The 12,765-nt window shown below is 40.6% G+C and overlaps 1 protein-coding gene across 10 annotated transcripts in view; it reads right to left on the bottom strand.

Moving 5' to 3' along the window:
- Positions 1-12,765, bottom strand: part of PTK2 (protein tyrosine kinase 2) — a 252,208-nt gene that overhangs the window by 160,248 nt on the left and 79,195 nt on the right. For 9 of the 10 annotated variants that reach the window (XM_049854317.1, XM_049854311.1, XM_049854312.1 and 6 more), the window contains one exon: positions 10,186-10,412. In XM_049854317.1, coding sequence (XP_049710274.1) covers positions 10,186-10,380 — 195 coding nt within the window. In that variant the 5' untranslated portion in view covers positions 10,381-10,412. Of the gene's footprint in view, positions 1-10,185; positions 10,413-12,765 lie in introns of those variants that run through there. The other variant, XM_049854316.1, reaches the window with a different exon arrangement.

Raw genomic sequence — 12,765 nt, 5'->3', positions numbered from 1 at the left:
TAGGTACTCTATGCTCAAAAGCAAGTTTCAAAGTCTTTTCTGACATCCATTTTGGTCTTTTCTTTCTTTCTAACTACCTTTTGCTTTCATCACGCATGACGTCCTTGATGTCATCTCACAACTGTCTAGTCTTAGGTCATTAGTTCAACATATCAAATCTATTCTTTAGATGGTCTCTAAATTCTTATTCTCTACTACCCCTTTAAATTTCATCTCTAACTCAATCAAATCTATTCTTGAGATGGTCTCTAAATTCTTATTCTCTACTACCCCTTTAAATTTCATCTCTAACTCAATCTGGATAGCAAACAATATTATAAACATACAAGGTACCTAAATATTTAGCAACAAATGCATATTTAAAAAAATAATTTTGAGAATTAAATATTCACTTCTAGATAAAACTCAACAAATAACTTTGATAACTAAACATTTGTTGCTGGATGTACAGGTTCCATAACTCAACAACTACTAGTAAGCACTCCTATGCAGTTACGGGCACAGATAGGTGACTGCAGCATCTCCACGCCATTAGAGGGGACTTAAAATTCTGAGAGTAAGACAAAAGCCAAATAATTTTAAAACAAAGCAGATACTCCCTGCCCACTCACAAATTCTATTGCCTATCTCCCTGTTCTGGTCAAGAACCTTCAATGGAACAGATAGTTCAAGGGAAAAAAAAACAAACTCCTAAACATGTGTAAAGATTCTCAACCTCATTTACAGCACAGCCTCTTTTAAATGTACATAACTGACATGGCAATTCCACACTGAGTAATTAACCTGCGAACAGACAACACACAGTGACGTGACACGAGTACAGCTATGTTCACTGCAGCATGCTCAGTCAGGAAAGCACCCGTCTGGAAACGACCAACTGTCCACTGACGGGGAAAAGGCTAAGTATTTACAGTCAATCCTTCAAGTGGAAGACGCTACAGCCCATTAAAAGGAAAAAAAATGTATCTACATGTCCTTTTATGGAATTATCTTCAAGATTACTTAACCAAAACCAAACCAAATCCATTGCTGTTGAGTCGATAAGACTCACAAAAAACCTAAAGGACAACGGGGAGCTCCTCAAAATCAAACACCTATGCTCGTCCAAAGACTTCACCAAAAGACTAAAAAGATTACCTACAGGTTGGGAAAAAGTTTTTAGCTATGACATTTCCAATCAGCACCTGATCTCTAAAATCTACATGATACTGCAAAAACTCAAATACAAAAAGGCAAATAACCCAATTAAAAAATGGGCAAAAGATATGAACAGACACTTCACTAAAGAAGACATTCGGGTAGCTAACAGATACATGAGGAAATGTTCATGATCATTAGCCATTAGAGAAATGCAAATCAAAACTACAATGAGATTTCATCTCACTCCAACAAGGCTGGCATTAATTAAAAAAACACAAAATAATAAATGTTGGAGAGGCTGTGGAGAGATTAGAATACTTATACACTGCTGTTGGGAATGTAAAATGGTACAACCACTTTGGAAATCGATTTGGCACTTCCTTAAAAAGCTAGAAATAGAACTACCATACAATCCAGCAATCCCACTCCTTGGAATATATCCGAGAGAAATAAGAGCCTTTACACGAACAGATGTATGCACACCCATGTTCATTGCAGCACTGTTTACAATAGCAAAAAGATGGAAGCAACCGAAGTGCCCATCAACGGATGAATGGATAAATAAATTATGGTATAGTCACACAATGGAATAGTACGCATCGATAAAGAACAGTGAGAAATCTGTGAAACATTTCATAACATGGAGGAATCTGGAAGGAATTATGCTGAGTGAAACTAGTCAGTTGCAAAAGGACAAATATTGTATAAGACCACTATTATAAGAACTCAGGAAATAGTTTAAACAGAGAAGAAAATATTCTTTGATGGTTACGAGAGGGGGAATGGAGGGAGGGTGAGAGAGGGGTATTCACTAATTAGATAGTAGATAAGAACTACTTTAGGTGACGGGAAAGACAACACACAATACAGGCAAAGTCAGCACAACTGGACTAAACCAAAAACAAAGAAGTTTCCTGAATAAACTGAATGCTTCAAAGGCCAGTGCAGCAGGGGCAGGAGTCTGGGGACCATGGTTTCACGGGACATCTAAGTCAACTGGCATAATAAAATCTATTAAGAAAACATTCTGCATCCCACTTCGGAGAGTGGTGTCTGGGGTCTTAAATGCTAGCAAGTGGCCATCTAAAATGCATCAATTGGTCTCAACCCACCTGGATCAAAGGAGAATGAAGAACACCAAGGACACAAGGTAATTACGAGCCCAAGAGACAGAAAGGACCACATAAACCAGAGACTACACAGCCTGAGACCAGAAGAACTAGATGGTGCCCGGCTATAACCGATGACTGCCCTGACAGGGACCACAACAAAGAACCCCTGAGGGAGCAGGAGAGCAGTGGGATGTAGACCCCAAATTCTCGTAAAAAGACCAGACTTAATGGTCTGACTGAGGCTAGAAGGACCCTGGTGGTCATGGCCCCCAGACCTTCTGTTGGTCCTGGATAGGAACTATTCCCAAAGCCAACTCTTCAGACAGGAATTGGACTGGACAATGGGTTGGAAAGGGATGCTGATGAGGAGTGAGTTTCTTGGAATAGGTGGACACTTGAGACTATGTTGGCATCTCCTGCCTGAAGGGTAGACGAGAGGGTAGAGGGGGTTAGAAGCTGGCGAAGTGGACACGAAAAGAGAGTGGAGGGAGGGAGCGGGCTGTCTCATTAGGGGGAGAGCAACTAGGAGTATGTAGCAAGGCGTATATAAGTTTTTGTGTGAGAGACTGACTTTATTTGTAGACTTTCACTTAAAGCACGATTAAAAAAAAAAAAAAAAACCCTATAGGATAGAGTAGAACTGCCCCATAGAGTTTCCAAGGAGTAGCTGGTGGATTTGAACTGCCAACTTTTTGGTTAGCAGTCAAGCTCCTAACCACTGTGCTAACAGGTCACCCATGATTACTTAAGTGGAGAAAAATAAAGCATTTAAGAGTATGTAGGGTGTTACCATTTCTATATAACCCACACATATACAAACACACAAGTAGGTATATATAATATTTCAGGAATACATGAATTCAGAAAAGTGACTGTCCCTAGGGAGCAAGAATGGGACAAGGGTTATAATAACCCACTGAAGGTAGCAGAATTAAATTTAATTTTCTTAATCTGGCTTTGAAGGCCCATGACATTCTAGTCCTATTATATACAATACAATATTGGGCTATTCTGAAACCTCCATTTCTCCATTTACCTCGTATCTTGGGCCTCAGAACACAATTTTCCTGACTAAATTCTCAAATTAGACATTCATGGCCAAAGAATTATTTTTCAGGCTGAAAACAAAAGAAATCAATGTCCTTGCCATGCTTATACCTTATTAACAACACAGCACTGCAGTGCACAGGGCCCTTTTACTAATGATGGGTAGTTACTTTCTTGGTTAGTCAATGCCTCGTCCGGGGAAGGAAAGATGCAAATGCAAAGAACATTGCTGAGAACATCCTTGTAGTTATGTCTTCATATATATGTACAAGCATTGCTTAGAAACAGGCTGCTGGCCAGAAGCTACTTAAAATTTAACATTTTGATAATTACAGCCAATTTCCCCACCCACAAAACCATACCAGTTATACTTGGCACATAATGTTATACCTCACTGTATCACCTAATTGTTTCATCGGAGAGAGCCTATGGTGTTAACTTTCTACGTCCTTCTATCACTGCAGATGCTGTCTTTCTACCTTTCCTTGACTGATAATTTATCTGGTATAGACTTCTGAGGTTCAGACCATTCTCCCTGAGCCCTCTGAAGATCCTGTCTTCCTGCATTTAGCAGCACTGATGAAAAGTGTGGTATAAATGTCATTTTTTCTCCTAGCCAGGGCACCTCTCAGGTGTCATTTAGAATTTTCCCTATATCTTTATTATTCTTCAGTGTCACTACAATGTTGCCAGATGAGAGTTTTATTCAGTATTGTATAGCATGGGTTAAACTCAGAAGTTCTGGGTAGCTGCTGTTGTTAGATGCCATCAAGTCAGTTCTGACTCATAGCGACCCCACGTACAACAGAACAAAACACTGCTTGGCCCTGCACCATCCTCATAATTGTTGCTATGCTTGAGCCCACTGTTGCAGCGACTGTGTCAATTCATCCCATTGAAAGTCTTCCTTTCTTTTGCTGACCCTCCACTTTACTAAGCACGATGTCCTTCTCCAGGGACTGGTCCCTCCCGATAGCATCCAAAGTATGTAAGACAAAGTCGTGCCATCCTTGTTTCTAAGGAGCATTCTGGCTGTACTTCTTCCAAGACAGATTTGTTCATTCTTTTGGCAGTCCATGGTATATTCACTATTCTTCACCAACACCATAATTCAAAGTCATCAATTCTTCTTCGGTCTTCCTTATTCACTGTCCAGTTTTACACACATGAGGTGGCTGAAAACACTATGGCATGGGTCAGGCACACCTTAGTCTTCAAGGTGACATCTCTGCTTTTCAACACTTTAAAGAGATCTTTGCAGCAGATTTGCCCAATGCAGTGTATCATCTGATTTCCTGACTGCTGCTTCAATGAGCGTTAATTGTGAATCCCAGTAAAATTAAATCCTTGACAACTTCATTCTTTTCCCTGTTTATCATGATGTTGCTCACTGGTCCAGTTGTGAGAATTTTGTTTTCTTTATGTTGAGGTGTAGTTCTCTTCACTTTTAGCAAACAAGGTTGTATCATCTACATATTGTAGGTTAATGAGTCTTCCTCCAAACCCGATGCCTTATTCTTCTTCATACAGTCCAGCTTTTCAGACGATCTGCACAGTATGTAGACAGAATAAGTATGGTGAAAGGATACAATGCTGACACACGCCTTTCCTGATTTTAAACCACTCAGTATCCCTTTGGTCTGTTCGAACGACTGCCTTAACTTCAGAGTTGCTGGAGCAAGGTACTGACTGACACCTGGCAAAAGCTATGCAACGCACTAACTCTAGATAAGTGTACTGAGCACTAACTTAAGACGTATCCTGCTGTATCAGCCTGGGTTCGTGCATCGTGCACGGAGAACACACACCAGCTTTTCAGCATTGTTGAATAATCATAATTGGATTTATGCCTCCTCACATTTGATTTTGGTGAAGTCTGGAGGGTTACACTGGTTGGGGCTGGTTAAGTAGATGGAATGTACCTACGTGATTACCTCACTTTATAGACCCCCCCACCATAAACAGACGTTTAGAAACTTCCACCAGAAGCAGATCTCGTTCCTCACACCAACATGCTTCACACATATGCCAGTGATGGTTCAAGCCCTGGGGAGAAACTGTGTCCAAGGCCAAGAAACCGCACCTCAGATGTCCAGCTTCCTTAAATATCTTTTTCCGTTGTTGCTGTATTGTGTTCTTCTCCTATAAACTGTGGTGTCCCAGAAATCCTTTCAACAATCAAACATTTGAACTAATTAACATGCACATTCAAAAGGAATAATACTGATTAAAGCATGAGAAAACAAACTTCTGTAATAAAACAACATAAGATTTCAAATCTCTTCCCCAATGAAAATAAATCGTTCAGTTCCTCCAAAGGTTTTGGTTCTTCTCACCCAAGCAGTCCCTCTGATAATTTCCTTCTACAGAGCACAGCAGTCCACCAGAAACATAACATGTGCCACATTACGTAATTTTAAATTGTCTAATAACCCGTTGCAGTTGAGTCGATTCCGACTCACAGCAACCCTACAGGACAGAGTTCAATTTTCTAGTAGTCACATTAAAAAAATAGATAGCGACAAGTGAACGTAATCATAATAAATTTTATTTAACTCAACATACCAAAGGTATTATCGTTTAAACACGTCATCATATGACAAACCATTAATGAAATTTTATATTCTTTTACTCGTATTAAAGCCCTTGAAATCTCGTGCATTTTATTATCAGCTGCATTCAAGTGCTCAACAGCTGCATGTGGCTACTACACTGGGCAGGGTGGTTACACAGAGCGTCTAAGACTGAACGTGGAGCCCTGGTGGGGCAGCGGTTAAGAGCTTGGCTGCTGACCAAAAGGTCGACAGTTCAAATCCACCAGCTGCTCCTTGGAAACCCTATGGGGCAGTTCTACTCTGTCCTCTAGGGTCGCTATGATTCAGAATCGATTAGATGGTAACACGTTAAATGGGTTTGATAATGGTAAGCTTTATCCTTTCAGAAAATGTTTAGCACGGCTGCCCCCTGGCTGTTATACAAAGGCCGCCTTATTTCTGCCAAGTGACTGCACTCTTTAACATCCCCCCTTCCTCTTCTAAAATCATCAGGCCCTGAAATACTGTTGCGTTTCTTCCATTTCACTCTTTCCTGACACTGTGATAATTTCAGTATCCATAATGTGCCTTTGTCAGATACCTCTACTGTGGGAGAAAGGTGTTATTAACTTACGATACATTTTTCTCCTCAGTTGGAACTTTCAACGGAGGGACAAGATTGGAAATAAATACAAAGGCCATCGACTACTCAAGAGGTTTTAAATGTTTGCTCCCTGTTTATGTTTCAGTTTTGCTTAATTTGTTTTGAATTTCTGTTAATGTTTAGAGTAAAACACGTTCTTGATGTTGAGGAAACATTCTCATATGAACCGAGAGCTGCCTTCAGGTGGCACCTTCTCTTCGATTTGTTTTCCTTACAGAGTCTTTTTCCTGAGGGATTCTCTTTGTGTAATGTCCATTTGGGGGACTGTAGCTCGTGACTTCCCTCCTTTCTCACAATCTCATGTTTCCGTTATTTTCTGGGCCTGAATCTCTCATACCCATGATATGGAAGACCTTTCGTGATCATTCGTTGAGTTGCTGCTTCTTTCGTTTCCCAATTTGGAGTCAGCTCATTGCTCACAAATTTAAACAAAAACTCAGGTGTGAAAATGGCCATTCTGAAGGGTAACCAGCCCATCTACTTCAACAAGTGAGTGTGTCTCAGTATTGTGACGTTTCTACTTGCATTTGCTTCCATGTTGGCACCAGGCCTGAACACGTGACTAGATCACATTCTGGTCTCCTGAGCTGCTCTAGACCAGGGTTTTAAATATTGTTTGTGTTAAGCTTTCTACACATAGGGTGTCTTTCTCCAATTCTGGGATATTTTCTGGCTGTTATTTCTTCAATTATTATTTCTCATTCATTTTCTATTTTCACCTGTTGAACCTTCTAGTAGAAGGATATAAGAAATTCTGAAACTATTCTGGACCTTTTTAACACTTTCTTTCGTAACTTCATTCTCTTTCTCTGTGCTATGTTCTGTTGGAAACCCCCCTTTCATCACTCACGAATCCCTTCTGCTGCTATGATCAGTGTGCTATGTAATCAATCTTCCAGGTTTTCCTTTAACCAATTTCATTTTTCTTTTCTGTCTGTTTTTTCTCACAACCTCTTATTCTTTTTTCACAAATTCGTCTTTTCTCATCTAAGTGATTCTCTTCGCACTGTTTGCTCTCCCAGCTGCTGTGAAGCCTTCCTGTCTCAGCTCTGTTGTCTCTCGGGGTGCAGACCTTTCTCAGCTAGCTGGTGACTTGGGGCTCTTTCAGAGCATTTATCCCACGTGCCTCCTGCGTGATGGTGGCTTCCAACCCAGCGGCCATGCAGGAGCCAGCCCCTGAGAAGGCCTGGGGACCAGCCTGAGCAGCCCTGGCTTTTAGGAAAGCAAGTATGACTGCTATAATGGTGGCAAGTATAGACTCTGGGCTCAGGGAACCTAAGGTTTCATTTCTGGTCTGCCACTTACTGAAAATGTAATCTTGGTCAAATTACTTATATTCTCTGAGGCTCCTTTTTCTCACCTGTAAAATGGGGCTGGCTCTAGATTAGACTTATATCTTCTAATTATCTCTAAAACCCAAGTATAATTATAATACTCTCCTCTTTACAGCCTCCTGTGGAAGGCAGGATGAAGGCAGAACGGCTTGCTTGGAAAATAAGACGTTTTAATGATCTAGATCTCCTAACCTTCCTTTGCAACTCATGCCCTCAACTTCCTCCTGTTCCCACTTCCTTATTCAAACTTATGCAACTGCTATTCACAGGACAAGACCAAGCACCAGGGATTACTCTGGTTTGCTACCTTTCCGAAATACTTCAACACTGCACCCGTCATACTGAAATGCAGGAACTTAAGGAGTCAGCGACCAAACACGTCCACGGACAAAGTGGGGGCTGAAATCTTGTCACGTTTGTCTTTATAGCCCCAGCATCAAGCAAACGCTTGGCATATACCAAATACAAATAAAAATGGCTGAACAGGAGCCTTGTGGGGCGAAGTTACTACCATATCACTTTCTCAAACCTAAGGAAAGGCATAAAACTAGATGACATTCAGGAATGCCTGACGAGAAACCCTGATCTGCAGCGATAAAGATATCACTGAACATGAAGCATCATTAGTAAAAAGCCACTAAAAATGTTTAGCCATGAGAAAAAAAATCAGTTTACCTTATTTTAATATTAAAAAAAATGAGGCCACGTGAAAAAGGTAAGACCACGATGACAAAGCCTACACCCGTTGCTGCCAACTATGTAGATAACCAACTTAATAATAACCCTTTTCACATTCGTTCTTACAAAAAGAATCCCAATTCTATTTGAAAAGGCATTGTCCCAGCCAGCTCCTCGGACCTCCTGCATCAAGAACTGATCACATGACACAGCTGTAGACAACAAACTTTAAGGGGAGGCTTAACTGGACATGCACACACCAAAACACGGACTTAGACCTAAACTGTACCTCTAAACTAAAACTAACTCAAAATGGATCAAAGACTTGAATGTAAAATGTAGAACTACAAAAAACTAAAAACAGCCAGCAAGCTTCATGAAAAAATTCAGACTATCATATTTCAATTTGTACATGAATAGATACTAACACACATTTCCATCTTGAATCAGTAAGTCTCCTCCTAGTAATTAACCAATTTGAAAAAGTCAGTCAGTATAAAAAATAAAAATATTATGACGGTAAAAGAAAATTATATATAACTTGAACGCAACATTTTAGGCTTAAATCTAAACTTCACCAAACCCTTCTGCTTTAAAATAGCGAAGGCATATAAGTTTTAAGGCGTAACAATTAATTTCATTAGTGCAAACGGAGAGGAAAACAGGACACATCTGACCTTTCTAGTCACTGAATGCATCTCATCCTTAACCACGAGTATGGACTAGGTGGGCGGCAAGGAGCAGTTATCCCGTTCACATTTGATCAGTGAACACTTCCTGGAAGTTTCCATACCAAATAGAGTATTCTGAAATCATGGTGCTATCTTCTGGCTCCCCACTTTCAGACACAGATCCCTTCACGTAGGATTAACTACACCCTCAAGTCTGTATCACTAGCTCTCACTCACCCTCCACAACCCAAAGGAAACCCTTTCCAATCCTAACCCTACCAGGGCTTCGAACCAGTTCACTCAGATATACTGAATCAAGGATCTTGTTAAAACGTAGATTCTGATTCAGTGTATCTGGGGTGGAAACACGAATTCTCAGCAGGGGTTTGAACTGGAACGAACAGGTTCAAAGCCCTGACTCCTACACTCAGGTATCAGGCCTCTCTGCTTCCGTGTGACCTGATACGTACCGCCAGTGAAGCACTTTCTGGAATGTACTGTAGAGAAGCCACGAACGCTTGCTCCCCCCAGGCTGCAAGCTGCAAAGCAGGGACCTTACAGGGGCATTTTATACCTCCAGAACATAGCACTGTGTCTAGTATATATAAGGCAGTCAATAGTTTTTGAATACCCAATTTTGACTTATACAAATATTTCCAAAATTATACTTTCTGGAAAATTATTTTCTGATTTCATAAATATCAAAGGCAATTTTAATTGCTTTGTTTTTTTCATACCATTAAGAGTTAAAAAAAAAAAAAAAAAGAGGCAGGGATGAGTCAATGACATTATATGAATAATACAGTTCATTTATTATTTTCCTAAGAAATTTTACAATAATTAAAACTCTGCTCAGTCGCATATTAACTGAATAAATAATATAAAGTAAAAGTTAACATCTGTTATGTGGGAAGTCTCTGACAGGCTAAATAAAAATTATTATTTTATCATTTTTTGTACATGCCATTAAAATTGAACCTGATACACACTTTAAGATATACTTACCCTGACATCAGTAGCATCTCCATGTCTGATAATACTGGCCCATGTGGTTGGTTCACTATTGCTTTCAAAATAATGAAAGACCTTTAATACTCGCTCCATTGTCCCAGGAGAACGTTCCATACCAGTACCCAGGTGAGTCTTAGTACTCGAATTTGGCGTGTGATTCAAGTTTGGGTCAAGGTAAGCAGCTGCCATTATTTTGCTAGATGCTAGGTATCTGTCATATTCTGTAAGAAAAAAAATAATTTTCAGTGTACAGTATTTAAAATCTACCGATGAAAATACAATGTGTTGATACTTATATTAACACTGCTCTAAGTTCTCTTTAGAAGACGTACCACCTGCAGAAGGCACACTATCAGGTCAGCTTGAGGAAAACAGGGACCTAAGCCACCAAGATACCCGCCCACAGCCAGAACAGTACCTGATTCATGATAGCACAATAAATATCTGTTAAACAAACTATTTCAAGAGAATGAGTCTTATTTCAGCTCTGTCAAAAATTCACTGTGTTATCATAAACAATCTGATTTAAACTCTTTGTACCCACAGCCTTTACATTTGTGGAAAAATTCACAGGCAATCCAAATTTTTAAATTTTGCAGCCTAATTTGAAAACTCCTCCCTGTAATAAAAGTTGTTCATGAAATAAAAATTCAGTGAGCAGTCATTGTATATATCAGGCATTGGTGATTTAAAAACAAACAAACAAAGAACAAGATCCTTCCCCCTCAGTGAACTCTTTGTTTAGCAAGAGAGTGAGACAACTGAAAACAAAAGCATAAATGACAAGAAGACTTCCATTTGAGTATGAGGGAATAATCTGAGCAAGACTAAAACTCCTACTGAGAAAAGTCAGAGAAGCCAGATATAAAACCACCCCAGAAATGTTGGGAGGACTCAAGACAGACACTCTGGGACAACCAGGTCAAACCAAGACAGAGAGATGAACATCTATGGGGAGGCTGCCTTTTCCTTCACTATGTTTGCCAACTCTGGGCCCTTGAGAGTCTGAAGATCCTACAAAAGCCACTGATGCACGCGCAAGCTGGACAGTGACAAAGAAAGGTCGAAGAAGGGCTGACACAACTGAACTGAGCTGTCAGTGAAGAATGCTGAATATACCATGGACCGCCAGAAGGACAAACAAGTCCGGTCTCGGAGGAAGCACAGCCAGAATGCTCCTTAGAAGCAAGGATGGCAAGATTTCATCTTGCTTGTTTTGGACATGTCATCAAAAAAAACCAATCACTAGAAAAGGACATCAAGTTTGGACATCAAGTAGAGGGTCAGTGAAAACGAGGGAAACCCTCGATGAAATGGATTCACACAGTGATGCGACAACGGACGCAAACATGCCAACAATCATGACGATGGCGTACGACCAGGCAATGCTTTGTTCTGTTATATGTAAGGTCACCATGAGCTGGAGCTGACTCAACAGCAACCAACAGCCACAAAAAATATTTCTAACAGACTTTTGATCACTATCTTAATATTTTAGCCCCTTAAAATTGTCCAACTCCCAGCACTTAGTTAAAAACAAAAATTAAACTCAGAAACCCACAACGTTCTATGTAGTATGACTGTCACAAACGTTGAGGTACGAGTAGGAGGGCTCGGTTTAAATACACCTCTGTGAACACTCACTGTGAAGGCTTTCAACAAGTCATCTAACCTGACTATTTTTTCATGAAAACAGCAGGGTATCTCGTTGATTTCTTATATCACAGGGATTCACTATAAATGTATGTATAAGGACTGTGGAATCTATCAAGTGCTGCACAATATAATGGTGGTGATGCTGCCGGCTACAGCGGCAAACACTTGATTGGCATTCACTATGTGGCAGGAGCATTCTAAGCAATTCACATACGTTAATTCACTTGATTCATTTCATCTACACATCCAACCCTATTTGTTAGGAAGTAGCAGTAACCGTATTATACAAACGAGGAAACTGAGGCATTGAGCAGCGAGGTAGCTTGCCCAAGCTCACACAGCGACGAGTCTGCCCGTGCCGGCTGAGTCTGTGCTTTCCCCACCACGCCGAGCGGGTGCCCCTCCGAGAAAGGTCCACGGAGCAGCTGCAGAGGCACCAGCCCAGAGCTTTTCAGGAGAATCTACTGAGTCAGAATCTGTACTCTGACAAGGCCACCAGGTGATCCCTATGTACACTGAAAGTTTGGGAACCACAGCACGAGGTCACCCACATCAAAACTACCAAGCTGCATGATATTGTTGAGTATATTTATTTACTTCCCACCTGCATATCATCTGCCCCTGTCCCCCCTCCCCCCAAAAAAACTCTACTAGGCGCTATGTCTAAGGCATTCTCCCAGGCAATCAGGATAGAGTGGTGAACAGAAAGTCACCCTGGCCCTATGGCACTCATTAGAAAGACAACTCACAGACAAGGGCAACCCAGACTCAGGGCACTGTCAGGAAAGGACTCCTACAGAGCATGAGTTCTAAGCTGGAATCTTAAGAATGAGCAAAAGTGAAACTCAACAAAAAGTATGGTTGCTGTGTGTGGCAAGGTGTATATAGGTTTTTGTGTGAGAGACTGACTTGATTTGT

The sequence above is a fragment of the Elephas maximus genome, chromosome 15 (assembly GCF_024166365.1).
Source record: "Elephas maximus indicus isolate mEleMax1 chromosome 15, mEleMax1 primary haplotype, whole genome shotgun sequence".
NCBI lineage: Eukaryota > Metazoa > Chordata > Mammalia > Proboscidea > Elephantidae > Elephas > Elephas maximus.
Note: the sequence above shows the minus strand (reverse complement) of the source record. Positions and strands in the feature narration are given on the sequence as shown.